This window comes from Macaca mulatta, chromosome 5, assembly GCF_049350105.2.
Source record: "Macaca mulatta isolate MMU2019108-1 chromosome 5, T2T-MMU8v2.0, whole genome shotgun sequence".
In the NCBI taxonomy this organism is placed as follows: Eukaryota; Metazoa; Chordata; class Mammalia; order Primates; family Cercopithecidae; genus Macaca; species Macaca mulatta.
This window is the reverse complement of record NC_133410.1, coordinates 121,521,717-121,539,900: the sequence shown is the minus strand read 5'-3', so window position 1 is coordinate 121,539,900 and position 18,184 is coordinate 121,521,717. Positions and strand designations below refer to the sequence as shown.

At 40.5% G+C, this 18,184-nt stretch overlaps 1 protein-coding gene across 2 annotated transcripts; it reads left to right on the top strand.

Annotated features, from left to right (window-relative positions):
• Positions 1–1,436: 1,436 nt before the first annotated feature.
• On the top strand, positions 1,437–10,222 carry TIFA (TRAF interacting protein with forkhead associated domain). 2 transcript variants are annotated; one of them, XM_078001666.1, is made up of 3 exons: positions 1,507–1,635; positions 5,487–5,578; positions 8,831–10,181. In XM_078001666.1, the coding sequence occupies exon 3, from the start codon at positions 8,849–8,851 to the stop codon at positions 9,404–9,406; it is 558 nt and encodes a 185-aa protein (XP_077857792.1). In that variant the 5' UTR covers positions 1,507–1,635; positions 5,487–5,578; positions 8,831–8,848; the 3' UTR covers positions 9,407–10,181.
• Positions 10,223–18,184: the final 7,962 nt, after the last annotated feature.

The window sequence follows — 18,184 nt, the reverse complement described above, 5'->3', positions numbered from 1 at the left end:
TGTCACTGTCTCCCATCACCCCCAAATGTGTTCGCCTACTTGCATGAAAACAAGCTCAGGACTTCCACTGATTCTACATTATGGTGAGTTGTATAATTATCTCATTATATATTGCAATGCAATAATAATAGAAATAAAGTGCACAATAAATGAAATGGGCTTGAATCATCCTGAAATGATCTCCTGTGGTCCCCACCCCAGTCTGTGGAAAAAGTCTTCCGTGACACCAGTTCCCAAAAGGGACCGCTGGTCTCTACAGTGTCTGTCCTCTCTCTCTCTCTCTCTCTCTCTTTTTTAAACAGAGTCTCGCTCTGTTGCCCAGACTGGAGTGCAGTGGCGCCATCTTGGGCTCACTGCAACAGCGCCATCTCAGGCTCACTGCAACCTCTGCCTCCCCAATTCAAGCCATTCTCCTGCCTCAGCCTCCCAAGTAGTTGGGATTACAGGCACCCACCACCAAGCCTGGCTAATTTTTGTATTTTTAGTAGAGATGGAGTTTCATCATGCTGGCCAGACTGGTCTCGAACTCCTGACCTCGTGCTGGAATTACAGGTGTGAGCCACCGAGCCCGGGAATATCCTCTGTTGACACCTACTCCCCTTAGGTTCTTCACACTTAGGTCATTCCAAACCTTTTCACTGAGGCAGAAAACCTTATTCTAAGCTACAAAGGACTCGTGAGAGGTGTTTCCCATTTCATCATGTACCAGCTTTTGTGGACTCTGGATGTCCGTTCTGGTGGAAGCGGCAGGAGAGAATGCGACTGGACTGCTCTGCTGGGTGTAAGGCGAGGGCAACCAGGAGCAAGTTCAAATCCCGCCTCTGCGGGAGGCAGAGGTTGCAGTGAGCCGAGATCACGCCCCTGCACTCCAGCATGGGCGACAGAGTGAGACTCGTCTCAAAAAAAAAAAGAAAAAAAAAAAAATTCCACTTCTCGCCACACTCCACCATTCTCTGAGCCTCAGTTTACTCATGTGTAAGGGGGGCTGCGATGATTAGAGGAGCTCGTCCATGCCATGCACTGGCTTGCTTGGTATCCTTGGAGTCACCGAAAGATTAGTTCAACTCCCCGCCTGCCCCGCCCTGGGGCAACATTCATTTTGGGGAAAAGTCCCCCTTAATGCTGAAATATCCAGTTCCCTTCTTTTCTCTAGCTCGCCAATTGGGCTCTCCGGAGAGGCCACTCGTTTGGGAAGGCGCGGTCTGGGTCGGTGCACCGCGCACCAAACCCTGCCAGGGAACTCAGAGAAGCGGCCAGGGAGCTGGGAGCTTCGGGAGAAAGGCGCCAGCCGCCGGGTCACCTCCGGAGGAAGGAAGGGGCGGGAGCGCCAGTGGGGAGGGCGGAGCCTGAAAACCTCCGCGCCTTCGCTGCGGGCTTTACAAAGGCCCCGGGCGCGCGAAAGGACGTGCTCTGCCAGCTAGTGGGAGGGGAGGCCGCGCGCGCGCAGGAGAATCGGCGGCTCGCGGTCCGTGGTCCCTGGCTCGGTTCCCCTCATCCCGGGGCTCACACCTGCCCGCGCGGAGGAGCAGCGGCCGGGCGCCCTCCCCGAGCCTGCGCCCAGTCTCCTCGATTCCCCTCGCTCTGAGCCGGGCGAGCCGAACAACTCAGGAGAGTTCACGCACTCCCCAGCCCCAGGTACTTGCGGGGCGGCGGGCTAGGGGTGAGGTGGGGACTGGCCCTTTTCCGTTTATCCCGCAGAGACAGCAGCTTTGTCCAGGAGATTTTCGGGGTTTCGGATCGGAAGTCATCCCCCGCCGCTCCGGCTCAGCTGGCACACGCTCACCATATGCTAAGGAAAGCCTGCAAAAATTATAGACCGCACCTCCCTGTTTTATAAAATATGAGAATATTTACATAAATGAAGAAACATTGGAGATGGGGGTGTTTTTTCTCTGTACTTTAGTGTACTTTAGTGCAACGTTTTTCTAATCAGAAAACAAAAACGAATGCCTTTTATGCAGTGTGGCTCCAGAGCAGTTGTGCGCGACGCCCCCCTTGCCAACTGCCACGGCCCTACGCTGTCGGCTCCACGCTGTCGGAGACCTTTCTGAGGGGCCCTGGGCTCCCTGGATTGCCGAGGTCCTTGGTCCTTATCCTGAGTTCTTGTTTCAGTCTGGTTCATGAGATAAATATAGTAATCCGTTGTTTTCTGGGACTTTCCCCAGATTTCAGATTGAAAGGTGGAATTTCCCAAATCCTCTGAAGCCAGAATCCACAGACTGAGCCTCACTGCGGATGTCCGCAGCCACCGGGAAGTGGGACTGTACCCCGGGTCAGGCCAATTAAGTAGAGTGGGAGAAAGAAAATATTATGTCTGAAAGACACCGAGCTTTCTTAAGGGTTTCCTCCTGCTGTGTTTGGTTTTCACATTTTTTTTTTTTTTTGATTCTTTGTTTTTGCAAGCAAGACCGGTGGCTTTAGTATTAATTCTGCCAAACAGCTGTGCCAGAGTTCACAAATATCTTCAGAGCCACACTTCAGGATGATCCTGTTGAGCAGGGTTAGGCAGGAGGATTACTTGGACCTTTGCTCGGCTTCCAAGTTTCTGTTCCCCTCCTATGTGCTCAGTGTTCGTTGTTCGTTAGGGAGAAAAGCCTTGAAACTTCCTACTTGCAAACACCCAAAGACATACTCTTTCTTGAGAATATATTCAGGGGGAACTGGGGAGGAGAGGGGGCTGGGGGGAAATGAAAGTAAAAATTTTCAGCATCCAGAGCAGACCCCATTAGCATAGTCAACCCTGTTTTAAAAAACAGACTTCTTAAAGCCTGAGAAATCTTGTTGGCATGCATGACCACCCAGGGGCGCCAAGCTTTCTGTTAAACCCGCTTAGACACCTGGGTCCTTTTAGCGAAAATATTTCTATATATCTTTTTGTTTATGACATTTTAAGGCCGAACACCCTTCGGCAAGGTGAGAGTAGTACATCTCTTCACTGACTTTGCAGGACCTTGTGTGGGGGTGTGTGTGTGTGTGGGTATGTGTGTGTACGTGTGTGTGTGTTGCAGGGAGGGTAGCAGAGGTGGAAGTACTGTTTTTGCACATAACACCTCTACACATATCCATTCTTCTTTCCCCAAAGAGGAGTCAGAAGCCTTGCCCTCGATCTAACCCTTCTCTTCCCAACTCTAAGCCTCCCAGGTAAGTGTATATATACATCCTGTTGTCCAGCACAGAAGAGCTGGACACTCAAGAATGCAGCATCCATGCCTTCTGTATTCAGCTTTCAGAGACAGAGTTTCCAATGGCAGTGCTTATTTTTATTTCTATATTTATTGTATTTCCTTTGTTAACACAGATATTACTGTTTGTCAGATATTAATCAGTGTTTTACAACTTTTCCATGTCAGATATCACAGTTTACCCCTTCAATGATACTTTGCTAGTCTCCAACCACTGTCAATTCCATAAACATCAGAGGGTTGGTGATGTTGTAAAGAAAATATTTGTTAAGTGTTTGAATAGATATTGAAGTGCACATGGTATAAAATTCCAAAGGTATAGAGTGTGCAGTGGAGAGTAAGTCTCCTTCCTCTCTCAGGCCCCCAGTTTTTGTCTCCAGAGGTAACCATTGTTATCACTATATAAAATCATTGTTCCCCTGTTTCTTTGATAACATGACTAACAGATTTCAAAATGCTGTTTTGAGCAAATGTGCACCCGTGGTTTTTAAACATCTAACAATTTTAAGTATATTATTTTAGTTGTCAGCTTCTGTCTTTTCCTGTTTTTCTGCTGACCACTCTGAAATGTCAGAGTGTTCAGGCCACTTTGTAGAGAGACCTTGTGGCTTTGGAGGTAAACAAATAGATTCGTTTCTAAGTTCCTTGAGGTAAGAGATCAACATGGTCTCTAAACAACCCGCCACAATTACTGATGAGTACTAGGTCCATGTTAATATTATACACCCAGGCTTAAGGATAACTGATATTCACAGTAACCTGGTGCTTCAGAGCCTGCTCCTCCTATGAGGTAGCACTAATGGCTTATTTTCCTCCCCAGTATTAGATTCTTGTTTGGTGCCTTGCTGGTTGTAGCCCACACACCTTTATGTCCCCTTTCTCTACATGTTAACTGCTAAGGTTTGTGAAGTAACTGGTAACCGGGCAGGCAGTGTTTGTAATGGTTAAGAGAGGATGCATTCGAGTTTGAGTTCTGTCTTTGACATTGGATTTGTGATCTGGGCTAGTTTTTAAACCCTCTGAGATTCAGCTCCCTCATCAGTGAAGCAGTGATTCACAGGGTTATTTTGAAGATGAGATGAACTGTTGTCACCAAAAAGCAGGTTAGTGGCCCACTGCATGCAGAGTCCAATTAACAAGAGTGCGGTCTGGTACCAAAAAAAGTGAATTCCTAAGCTAGCTTGGGGAAGGGGGCACAAAACGTTCTGCCTTTATCCACACCCAGAATGTGCTGCTTCACTTTTGGAGCAGAAAGTGGGCACTTTTATAAAGTAGGGTGGGACGTGAGCCAGAGCAGGGGGTCCCCTGCTTCCCTTGTGTTTTACCAGATAGTTGAGTTGGCACCTTCCTGGGCAGAAATATAAGTTATATAAGTGGCCAAGCAGGCACACTCTCACCATGCCCTCCTAGTAGGTGTGAGTTCAGAGGGCACCCCCTGGAAGTGAGAGTTCTGTGGGGACATGCTTTGGTCTGCAAATTGCCAACTATCCAGGAGAGATCAAAGTCAAGGTTGTCATGGTTAGATATACTTGCCCTGTAGGGAATGTCTGGTCAGGAGAAGTGAAAGGTTACATTTGCATTTCTGAAGGTCTAAGTAGGAAGCAGGGCACGGGGAAAGGGGAAAAGAGAAAATAATTTAAAAAATTAAACTATGACTTAGAAAAATGGATGTACTTGGTTACAGTGATCAGGGACTTAGCAGTCTGCCTGGCATATGAAAGGCATGAAATAAGTAATAGCCCTTATTCCTGTCTGTATTAGTTTGTTCTCACACTGCTAATAAAGACATACCTGAGACTGAGTAATTTATACGGGAAAGAGATTTAATGGACTCACAGTTCCGCATGGCTGGGGAGGCCTCACAATCATGGCAGAAGGCAAGGAAGAGCAAGTCATGTCTTACATGGATAGCAGCAGGCAAAGAGAGGGCTTGTGCAGGGCAACTCCCCCATATGAAACCATTAGATCTCGTGAGACTTATCACAAGAACAGCATGGGAAAGACCACCCCCATGATTCAATTACCTCCCATCAGGTACCTTCCCCAACATGTGGGAATCGTGGGAGCTATAATTCAAGATGAGATTGGGGTGGGGACACAGCCAAACCATATCATTGTCAGGGTTTGCTGTGGTTTTACACCTTCATAAGATAGGTGAATGCATCCATCAGCTCAGGGTCTGATATGGTGCAGTAACAAATGACCTCAAAAATTCCAGTGGCTTATTGGAAGAAGGGTTGATTTTTTTGCTAATATTACCTGTCCTTTATGTATCTGTCTTTGGCTCTTCCCTCTGGGACCCAGACTGAGCTGCTCCTTGTGGGAACTGCTGATGTTTTGACAAAAGAAAGCGGGAAGGTGGAACTACACAGTGGCTTTTAAGCTTCTGATTAGAAGTAAGTTTCTGCTTGTCTTTCATTCATGTTTCATTGACATGGTTGTTAATGAAGTGGATCATCATTTTAAAGGGGCAGAACTGGTAGGGATAGGCCTGCAAGGATGGGGTGGCAAATATTTGACACTAATGCAGTCTGCCTCAGTGTTTGTTGGAGGGAGTCACAATTGTGAATCCAGAGATTCATCAAATCCAGAGAATTGATCTATACCAAGACACTCACAGCCACTGATGTATAAACCAGAATGCCATTTTTTCTCCCTAACAGTGGATAATATATCTGCCCTAGGGACTGAGTATAAGAACCTATATGGGGTAAGCTTTTCTTGTGGTGGATTTGCTCAGAAGACTGAATTATAAAGTAATAGCTTATGTAGAGCATACAAAAACAAAATTTGGATATTACCAAAAGACTGTTTAGATCCAGAATACACCATGGTTTTTAATCCAGTTCTCCTTTTGCAATTCTTATTGCCTGAAGTCCAAGAATGAACTAGATTGATGGCAGCATATTGTAAATAAAGCTGGAGATCACTTACAGATTTCTGATGCTTCTTTTCAGGCTCTTCTTAATAGCAAATGCTTTTCTTGTCGACTGCTAATGCATCATTCCATGACTTATAATTATTCTTTTATGCTGTCTGCTTCCTGAATAATAAGACTTTATTATCATAATTACAGTGTCTTCAAATCACAGTGTAAGATGGATTAACCAGTTCTACCCATTGTGTGTTAATTCTTGCTGACTTTGGTTTCATAGTAAGTTTTACCACCCCGGCACAGGACTTTGAGGATTTTTCTCAGTTTTTCTGCTTATAGCTGGACATCTGTGGCCTGCTTGGGTAGAGCAATATGATGCAATAATGTTCAAAAATATATTATGAAAATAAAATTGAAGATGCATTTTCAAATCAATAGAAAAGAAATATTGCTTACCTATGTCGTTTGTTGGATAACTGAATAAATTGAGAGTTTGATTTCCAGCAGCAAAACTTTGCAAAACAGAAGGAAAGATTGTATTTTAAAAGTAAATAGCAGGACTGAGAATGGTGGCTCATGCCTGTAATCCTAGCACTTTGAGAGACAGAAGTGGCTGGATTGCCTAAGCTCAGGAGTTCGAGAGCAGCCTGGGCATCACGATGAAACCCCATCTCTACTAAAATATGAAAAATTAGCTGGGAGTGGTGGCGCACGCTTGTAGTCCCACCTACTCGGGAGGTTGAGGCAGGAGAATTACTTGAACCTGGGAGGCAGAGGTTGCAGTGAGCCAAGATCACGCCACTGCACTCCAGTGACAGCAAGACGCTATCTCCAAAAAAAAAAAAAAAAAAAAAGTAAATGCCAGCAAGGTAGAAAGGGAGGAAAGTATTCTGATTTTTGTTTTTTATATTTCAAACCAGCATAATTTTGATGCCAACATCTAATATAGATTGCAAACAAAAAACAATAAAACTACAAATCGTTCTTACTTAAGACTGATGATCTCCAAACCCCAAATCAGTATAAGCAGACAGTGTCCGGTAGCCGCAGCAACTGAGAGTCATCCAAGGAATGCAGGCGGCACTCAGCATCTCTCTGTGTACCAGTGTAACTTATCACCGTGCTACAGTTACAGAATTCTGTGCAGCTGTTAAAGAATGAGGTATATTTGTACGTGTAGATATGGGAAAATTATCACCCATATGTATTATTAATTGAAAAATCAGTCAGGCACAGTGGCTCATGCCTGTAATCCCAGCACTTTTGGGAGGGTGAGGTGGGTGAATCGTGAATCACCTGAGCTCAGGAGTTTGAGAGCAGCTTGGCCAACATGGCGAAACTCCCTCTCTACTAAAAATACAAAAATTAGCCGGGTGTGGTGGTGCATTTCTGTAATTCCAGCTACCCGGGACGCTGAGGCAGGAGAATTGCTTGAACCCGGGAGGTGGAGTTTGCAGTGAGCTGACATCATGCCATTGCACTCCAGCCTGGGCGACAGAGACTTGTCTCAAAAAAAAAAAAAAAAAAAAAAAAAGAAGAAGAACAAAGAAAGGTTCAGAACTAAATATAGCGTGTTTCTATTTGTGTAAGAAACTTTTTTCTCTGTGGAGAAATGTGCTTGTATGTGTGTTTGTGTGTGAGAGTGTACACACATAGTTATGCTGGTTGTGTAAAGAAAATTTCTTTAAGGAAGAAAGTAGCTTTTACAGTGGTTGTACTCTAGGAGAGAAAGACAAAGAATTCAGATGGGGGAGAAATACTTGTTTTTTAAATCCGTTGTTAGTGTTTGAATTTTAAAATCATGTGCATGTACTTTTAAAAAATTAAATTAGTTTTAAAATGGCTATTCTGTGTTGAAGTAACTTCACAAAACTTTTAGTAGCTATTTCTGCCATCCCGTTATACTGCTTTTAAGTACTGTACTAATTATCAAAGACATATGAAGTGAAGTGTAGGTGGAGGGCACCTCAGGCCATCAGCTCTTAAGGGATGTGGTTAACAACAGTTAGATTGTTCTATTTGTAGTTAATGACAGTTTGTCCATCCAGTCATTGAGTACCACTGACAAAAATAAATAATTCTGATACCAGTGCAGGCTGTGATAATTAGAACCAACTAACGGAGACTTATATTCTTAAAAGTAATGTCTGAAATTTGAAATTATAGAATAAAATAACCATTTAAAGCATTTACTATTTTTAATCATTTACCTGTTAGAAATCAAAGTGAGGATGTAAAGGATAAATGTTGCAATTATTTGTTTATAACTATTGTTTATTTAACCAGGTTTCATAATTCATAATATATTTAATTATAATCCAGTTTATAAACTAAGTTTTCTTTATGTATATATCCTCTGAATGTATTCAAACCAAAGGGATTTTTTATTTCCTGACTTTGTTTTTAAAGTACACCTGTCATATTTTCTCTGGGCTCAAGTGACTCTATTTAGGTGAAAGAGGAGCTGAGGTTTCTTTATGCTTCCCTCAACTCATTTTATTATCAAAAATCATTCTTTGTTATTGTCTGCATTTTATGCGTGGTCTTATAGTCAAACTAGAAATGAAAAAGATAGGAAAAGCTAGTGTAGCAATTTTATAGGGCTTGGTATAAGATTTCACATATCTACTAGTTCACTGAAAGTGTTGTCTATGTATTGTTTTCTTACTCCGAATAAATTGCCTATCAGTTGATATTCATCAAAACGTTAGAATCAAAGCTCTGAATGCCTTAAGCATAAGCAGAAACTAACATGGTAATTTAATTATTGCAGGTGGGCCTTGTGCACATCATGAGCAGTTTTGAAGATGCTGACACAGAAGAGACAGTAACTTGTCTCCAGATGACGGTTTACCATCCTGGCCAGTTGCAATGTGGAATATTTCAGTCAATAAGGTTTTTAAACAGAGAGAAACTCCCTTCCAGCGAAGTGGTGAAATTTGGCCGAAATTCCAACATCTGTCGTTATACTTTTCAGGACAAACAGGTTTCCCGAGTTCAGTTTTCTCTGCAGCTGTTTAAAAAATTCAACAGCTCAGTTCTCTCCTTTGAAATAAAAAATATGAGTAAAAAGACCAGTCTGATCGTGGACAGTAGAGAGCTGGGCTACCTAAATAAAATGGACCTGCCATACAGGTGCATGGTCAGATTCGGAGAGTATCAGTTTCTGATGGAGAAGGAAGATGGCGAGTCATTGGAATTTTTTGAGACTCAATTTATTTTATCTCCAAGATCACTCTTGGAAGAAAACAACTGGCCACCACACAGGCCCATACCTGAGTATGGCATTTATTCGCTCTGCTCCTCCCAAAGCAGTTTTCCGACAGAAATGGATGAAAATGAGTCATGAACACAGAAAGTCTAAGAGGAGAAATATGAAGGATGAAAAGCTCTGTAGATGCTGTATAGACACTACTTATTAAGAGTTTATTAGGGTAGTATATTATAGTCATCTGTTATGCTGTGAAATTTGGAATTCAGTGTTATCATTTTGAAGTCTGTAAATTGTGTTAGTCATTAACTTAGTCACCTGTTGTATTCCTGTATCTACACAAAATTATTTTAAGTGCTCATCTGTGAGGATTAATACACAAAAAGTATCCTTTGAGATGAAGTAGTGTTCTCAAAATAAGGTTATATTATTTTCTTCTTCTGCTTGATTTTCATCTTGTGTTTTGCTTTGTTTTTGTAAGGAACCATCTCTTGGTTTGGTCACATCATTTCACAGCAGCCATTTGTTTTTAAGGTCAAGGCTCCAGACAGGTTGTTACTGGTGTTTGCAGCGTGTCAGTACTTGCAGTACTGGAATATGTTCTAGGCTAGTGTCTGTGCGTCACTGTGGTTTTAGTATGGAAGGACTTACTTGAGAAATACTACCTTGCTTTTCTATGATTTCTTTTTGCAGAATTATAGTGTGTTTACTCCTAAGATGACAGTTATCTTTGTCTATATTCAGCATCTAAGACAAATATTTAAACATTTTAAAGAACCACTGTGTTAAGTTTAGGATTATTTACTTACCAAATTAGAAGTTTGACTTTTATATGTTATATACAATTTTAAAATTTCACGAATTCACCTTTTTAATAGTATCCATGTACATAATAAAGTCAAAGTTTAATTAATCATTTTATTTGAATTTTTTTCTAAATAAGGGAAAAAACTGTTCTTGGGCCACTTTACATAGATAAATATATGTGAATGTTTGTAATTAACACTTAAATATTCCTAGTGTTAACTTCAAAAAAGTCTTTTTCAGTTCTTAAATACCATTTTTTTATTTAAGATACTTATTCAACTTAACTAAGGTAGCTAGTGAATGTTAAGTAGATGAGGTAACCGTTCAGTTAAGTTAAATTGTAGCATTGCCAGGTAGTGAGGCTCCCTGTACAATTTTCCAGATAAGTGAAATTTCCTGTAGTGAGAGGTCCATGTTTTTGTAACAGCCTTTTAAAAATGCTTTCGTGAACCCTCCAGCCTCTTACCAAAAGAGGCTTTAAACCTCATCTTGATTCAGACCATCAGTCTATTCCTGGGCAATAGTATGTGATGTCCAGCACCCTAACCCCGACTCCCCAGCCCGGGGACCATTCCAGTAGAGTGAAATATTTGTCCCTGTACAAAGTGGCCTGAATGACTGTTTGAGTTCGTGTGTCTAGTTTTCCTCCTTATTCCCTGTGATGCCCAGAGTAATGGCCCATCCAAAGATGTCCAGATGTTCATGTGCTAGTCTCCAGAACTTGTAACTGTGCTGTTACATGGCAAAGGGGAATGAAGGCTGCAGATGGAATTAAAATAGATTATGCTGGATTATCTGGGTGTGCCCAATTGATCACCAGATCCTTAAGAGTGGAAGAGAGGCAGATCAGGATGTCAGAGTGATGAGGTGTGAGACGGACTTGACCTGCTGTCGCTGGAAAGAAGGAGGTCATGAGCCAAGGAATGTGGACAGTCTCTTGAAGCTGGAAAGTGTGCATTGGACATCTGGAAGCCGGAAAAGACAAAGATCCAGAAAGGAACAAAGTCTTGTGGACACCCGGATTTTGGTCCAGTGAGATATATTTGACTTGTTAACCTACAAAACTTTATGATGATAAATTTGTGTTGGTTGTAAGCCACGAAATCACGGTAATTTGTTATAGCAGCAGATAGAAAACCAATATACTCCTCTTAATATAAGGTTACCTACTATTGATTCCTTCTAGGATTTTAGCTTCCTGTCTGATGTGGATTTACAGCCAGATCACCCAGCTTGTTTGAATTGCTTACAGTGTGTAGTCTCATGGTAAAGGCTTTCTATGAGTGAAGTGTATATCCTTTAATGTGTGCATACTGTCACATTTTGACTATTTCGGAAGACTTTCACCTCTGTTTCTTGTCTTTGAGGCTGATGAATGTGTTTCTAAGCTATAAATTTAATATTAAGGGATTCATGTATTATTGTTATTGAACCCAAACAATGTGTTAAGTAATATTTAGGGCCAGAAAAATCTCATGCTCATACAGAATAATGATTTCTCCTAATGTAAATCTTGGAAAGGGTTTTGTTCAACTTGAGAAATATTAAAATTTTTTTCTATTTTTTTTTCTTAAAAGATTGGCAAAGGAGAGAGTGGGTTGCTAAAAGTTTATTTATCATTGTTTCTCCAAAGAATAGAAACACTTTCCATAGCCCAACTCCAGTAGTAAATAATAATGAATGCTTTATAATAAAAGAGCAATTGGTTAGTATTAGAATTGTTTTGATTACAAAGTTAGCATCTCTGCCAGAGCTACCCAACCCCAAAGCAGGGTTGTTAGAGGAAAGCTGCCATATTTCGCAGAACCGAGGAAGGAATGCAGCAGACCTCAGGTGGGATTGAATGCACTGGCTCTGACCCTCAATGCGTACTGGCTCCATGGCCACCTGTAGCTCCCGAGGTTTACACGTTATTGATCCCCCCAAAGAGACCTGATCTCTTGATTTCATTTCCAGGGAAGGGTCAGCTTGGGTCAGGTGCCCACCCCTTCACCAATCAGCTTGTCTCAGGTAATGCAGTCACGTTATATAATGGCTGCTCTGGTCAGTGATCATGTGGATAGATACAACTTTTTCTCAAAAAAATGGTCACGGGGTGGGAGTGGGGCAAACAAAACTATTAGTGTTTGACACAAGGTACTGCAGCTAAGATGTGAAACCTTCCAAATACACCTTAAGGACTTCTTTGTCTCTGGAAAGTGATTTTTCTGGGGCTCTTTAGGTAAAGAGGTGTATGAATGGTGCCAGTGTTAGAATCATTGGCAGTCTTTTCTTGAACCTGCAACTCCAGTAGTTAAATCTCATATGTCATATGGTTATATAACCATTTTCTAGAGAATTCTGTTCCTACTATCTAATGCAGTAACTGACTTAAAAGTAAAAAGTATTGCTGTTAGACTCTAACATGAGTAGCAATATTTGTTTTAATGGAGGTGGGATTAGGTATGTGTTTTTACATTAAAATATTTTTATATATGTAAATAAATATATATGCCTTGTAGAAAAATTAGCCATAATCTTGCTACCAGAAGAGAACTATTATTAACCTTGTGTGTGTGTATATGTGGTAGATGGTTCCATATACCTCCTGGCTCTTTTTATGTTCCCAATTCTCTAATACTTGTTTAATTCCTTATATTATTATGTTAAGATAACAGGTATTGTTATTATTTTACTATGTGGACCATGATCGAAACTATCAGAGTTTCCATTTCGGGTGGTGACCAAGATGAGCCCTATGGAAAGTGTGGGTGGAATTTAATGGGCTTCTAGTTGGTATGAGTTGTCCTCAGGTCCAACCTATTCAACCTGCATGAAAATACTTATTTGTCCTTTACCTCTTAAGCAATGAACTTAGGGCTGGGAGCACTGGTGAAGAAACTGGGATGGCAGTAGTTTCAGCTTTGTTGCTGGTTTCATAATTTTGTTGCTGATGGAAGGCTACCAAGGGACTAGAGATGAACCAGTTTGGCCCTGCTTAGTGGCATCAGTGAAATAACTGCTTGAAAGGCCCAAATCAAGACAGTAACTTCTTTTTTTTTTCAGACTACTCAAGTGCAGTAGTCAGAAGGGGGAAAAAGAGTAGAACAATAAGTTCAATCTGTAACTGTGACTATGAACAATCAATTGAGCTAACTCAACAGTGACATTTCAAAACAAAACTTCTGAGGTTAGACAGTCACAATAAGGTGTGACAATGAAATTTCCCCTTAGTTCAGAGTGCCTTTTTATAATAATACCACTTTCGGCATCTTGAAAGTTTTTAAATCAAAGTTAGGTTAGACACATTCTTTTTTTTTTTTTTTTTGAGTCAGAGTTTCACTCTTGCTGCCCAGGCTGGAGTGCAATGGCACAATCTCGGCTCACTGCAACCTCCGCCTCCCGAGTTCAAGCAATTCTCCTGCCTCAGCCTCCCGAGGAGCTGGGATTACAGGCATGCTCCACCACGCCCAGCTAATTTTGTATTTTTAGTAGAGACGGGGTTTCTCCATGTTGGTCAGGCTGGTCTTGAACTCCCGACCTCAGGTGATCCGCCCACCTCAGCCTCCCAAATGCTAGGATAACAGGCATGAGCCACCGCCCCCACCCAGGTTAGACACATTCTTTTTAATAGCTAAGCAAAAAAATCCCCTGAAGCCCCCAAAACTCTCAAAACAATACTGACCTAATTTCTACCAGAAAGAATTGTACAGTGTTGAGTGTGGGCTCTGAGTCATACTGCTTGGGTTTATCGACCATTCCTGTAATTTGACATAACTCAGATTCCTCTTTTGAAAAACAAGGATTAAGTAGTGCTTCCTGTGAATATCAACTGAGATACAGTATGTAGTCTCCTTACCACAGCGTTACACACAGTTTCCTCTGAGTAGCATGGGGCAGAGTTAGGCCCTCATTTTTAATGGTCTCATATAAGATTTCTGAACTACAGAGGACATTATCTGGGTAGGAGGAAAAAAAATCTTTAAATTTGAAATAATAATACTCATACAATTTATTTTAATATTTTTCAAATTTAATTTCATTTTCACCTTTAATATTTCGTAAGGATTCAAGAATCAGATGCAGGGATTCTGTTTCTCTCCTTTTTGTTGTTATTGTTGTTGTTTTACATTTAGGATTTCAATGTGGAATCTCAGATTTCTTTTGTAAACTCCTTTACTGTCAGATAATTAACCAGAAATACCAAATAAATGAAGATGGGAAAACACTATATATTTAATAAAAAAATCTTTTTTAGATGTCTGTATTCTCAAGAAATTATGATTAGGACATGTTTACATAGTTAAATGAAACCTCTGGCCTCTGCTAGAAAAATATATTTCTCTATTGAAAAAAAAAAGCAGGCATAATCCCAAAATACATCATTTCAAAAGTTCTAGTGTTACCAGTGGTGAGTATGGGCAGGCTCCATAGTCCTTGATATTTGTCTTCTTGGGAGAAAGAATTCAGCCAAGAGACAGAAGTATATTTAAGGCAGAAACAAGAGTTTATTGAAGCCAAAAAAAGTACACTTGGATGGAACCAAGGAGGATGTGAAAAATTGAGTACCCAGCCTGACCTTCGTCTTAAGGCTCTTAGAGGTTTATGATTTCCTATTTTCTCTCCCTGTCTCTTCCCCTCCCTGTATGTGCAGTGGTTTGCCAGTATCTGGGAGGGCCTTTTGGTGGTTGAAGTTATGCACATGCTCTCTTAGGGCAATTTTCCCTTACTGGGCTAGCGTCCCCCTGCCAAGCCCCGTGGGAAGGTCATATATTCGTCAAACTCTGTCATTTTGCCCCTTACTGCACATGCCTGGACATGCCCCCAGAGGAAGGCCAAACTCTGTCATCTTAAATTCTTATTGGGAAGTTGTTGCCCATGAGCTCAAGATGTCTCCCATTAGATTTTCCCCTCCCTGTCACCAGCCCTGACATTCTTTGTGGCCCTGTCCTGCCCTGTTCATATCTGCCTATCTACCTACTCTAAAACTAGTATCTTAAATAAAAACCCTTCTATAACTCCACATCCCCTTCCAGCTACCCCATTTCTCTGCTCTTTTCAAGTTGTCTGCATTAGCTGTTCTTTATTCCTCATCCCCAACTCCCCAGTTTCCATCCCTTCATTTGTGTAACTGTCCCCAAATGCAACTAAAGCAGCGGACCTCTTTTCAAAGCATTTGCTATTGTTGGGCCCTCTGATTTCCTGGCTCCTGTGACACTATTCTCTGGTTCCTGCATTTCTCCTGTATCTGTTTCTTTTGGCTGTTTCACTACCCCCAACTTCTAAATGTCAACACTTAGTTGGGCTTCTCTATGTGCTCCCCTGGGGTAAACTCAGCTGGTTTAATGACTTAAAATACCATTTTCCTACTGACTCCCAAACTTGAACCTAGACCTCTTTCTTGGGCTGCAGACATTATCCCATCACCAACTTGACATCTTCATCCAAATATCTTATAAACACCTCAAAGTTAACTTTTCGAATAGAACTCTTTCATTTTCCCCACTTCCCAAACCTGTTCCTCCCATTACACTTATTAAGTCAAATCAGAACCAAGAAGTTACAGTAAAGGGCACTTGCAGCTGCTAGGCTGGCTGTCAGACATCTATAGATTTGACCAGTAGGGAGACAATGAGTCCAAATAGATTGAGACAGTTTATTATTTACACAGACAGCAAAACCAGCATCAGCATGGAGTCAGCTCCCTGTATGCCTGGTCCTTAGGGACGTTCCTGGATGACACTGAACCAAGGGGACAAGATGACAGATGACAAGTAGAAATAGCTCTGTTGTTGAGGAGCCAACTCTGAGCTATAGCTAAACATTTTTATAGTCGGTATCTGTACCTGAATGAGAGTGAGGTCACTGGAAACCAGTTGGATGAGAAATTGCCTCATGGCAGCCTTTTGCAAGATAGGGAGGTATTTTGCAAGATAAATGGCCCTTTGACAGCTCCTTTATGATGGCCTATCTTGCCATGGAGGATCACGACCTTTTTCTACCAAGACCTGTGTCAGACTGTGGTTGAGTTCTGCCTACGTGGACTATGTGGAGTGAGCAAGGTAGCCACGGCACCGTGCCAGATGTGTTACCCTACAGTAGTATCTGATTCTACCCCTTTCTTTAGTCTTATATCCAACCCACCAGAAAATCCTGATGATTCTACCTCTAAAATCTGCTCTGCCTTTTCAAAGCCATTGTAAACCCAAGGCACACTATATTCCACTGGGAATACTATACATCCACTCTTGCCTTCTTACAATCCATTCTCTACACAGCAACTAAAGCAATCTTTTGAAAATGTGTATATGACTGTACATCCTTGCTTACAAAAAATGTCAGCAGCTTTCTATTATACATCAAATAAAACTCATTCTTGGCCTACAAGGTCTTGCATCATCTAACCCTTAACTATCACTCCAGTATCATCTCATACCACTCTTCTCCCTCACTCGTGATGCTTCATTCCCAGTGGTCTTTTTATTCACAGAACATAACAAACTCTTTTTCACCTCAGGTACTCTGTACTTGCTGTACCCTTTGCTGATAACATGCTTCACAACAGGCTTTTTTACTTGACTGGTTCCTGCTTAACAATTAGGTTTTAGCCAAGTTGACAATTAAAACTTAAAACAATTAAGTTTTAGCCAAGGTATCTCCTCAGAGAGGATTCTCCTGACCTATGAGAAGTAGTCAATTGGCCCCCAGTTACTCTCTCTCCTATAATCTTGTATATTTTCTAACTGTGACCTGTGATTTTCTTACATATATGTTTACTTATTCTTGTCTATCTCTCTCACCAGAATGGTAAGCAAAGAGCAGAGACCTTATATGTCTTTGTACTTCTATGTCCCTAACACCCACCAGACACAGTTCCAATATTAATACTATTCCAATATTTGCTGAATAAATTATTTCTAGTACTTTTTATAAACACAAAACGTTAACTTTTTTTAACAATCAAAACACATTTTCAAGTTTAGTTCCATCTTGCTTTCTTAATTTACTTCTTTTTGTCTTCACATCAGATTTAATAAAATAATTACAAGTCAGGAATCAGAATGCCTGCATGTTTATGGAGTAAAACCAATAATAGTCAAATAACTTACTACCTTTAAGTGTAAAAATGTGTTTATTCACAACCATTTGTAAATTACCATTTGTTACCATTCCTTCAAAAAATTCTTTATGAACAAAAAGCCAAGAAAAATTACAATAGTAGCTTATGCCAAACCAAAAATATACATCTGATGTATACAAACTTTAAAAAGCATTAACACAGGCAATGTGAATATAGATTACCTTAAAAATATTTCCAAGACACAGCTACAACTTAAGACAGATATAAATAATGGCATTACCTAATGTATTATATTTACATATTTAAAGTATCATATTAATTTCTATGACATAAAAAAGGAGATAAAACTACAGATGTCATTGCTTAGCAGTTCAAATATTGAAAGGGCCACATGATTTTTTTTTAAGTACAGCAAGAACTTCAGGTTACTATTTATATCTGGACCTTCCTATATTTATAAGAACATGCACTGTCATTGTTGCAAGAGGAAAAAAATTTAAAAACATTAAGGAAAAACCAAAAAACAGTTTGCTTACTAAAATCATACCAAATCCTCAGCAAAATCAAGGAAAGCAATTATGGAGTGTTTTCTATTCCTGGCCTTTTAAATTGACACATACATTTTAGAGAAAAGAACAGTTGATTGTCTATAACAAAATGCAGTTATAGATATTGATATGCTTAGTTCTATCCCATTAAAGCACCTTGTACTACAAGGTAAACGAAAGCTTAATAAAATCAATGGAGCCTTTCATACCAGAAAGGATTTTATTTGAAATACCCGTATTACCTTTTTAGATCTTCCTTTCTTAAATCATGCAGAGAATATGTTCTGTGTAAAATCTAAGATCATTCATTGGAAATATAGAATTTTTAAAAAATAATGGCACCTAAAAACTTAATACTATATATCAATTAAAGTCAATATAGTGGCATGTAAAATGAAGTGGAAAAAACTAAATATATATATATATATATATATATATATATCTTATTAAGAATTATTTTTTATTATTACCAACTTGAAATGTCCAAACTCTGAAGGGTTA

Excerpts from the sequence above, each read along its gene's own strand:
- TIFA (XM_078001666.1), top strand. The coding sequence starts at position 8,849 with ATGAGCAGTTTTGAAGATGCTGACACAGAAGAGACAGTAACTTGTCTC.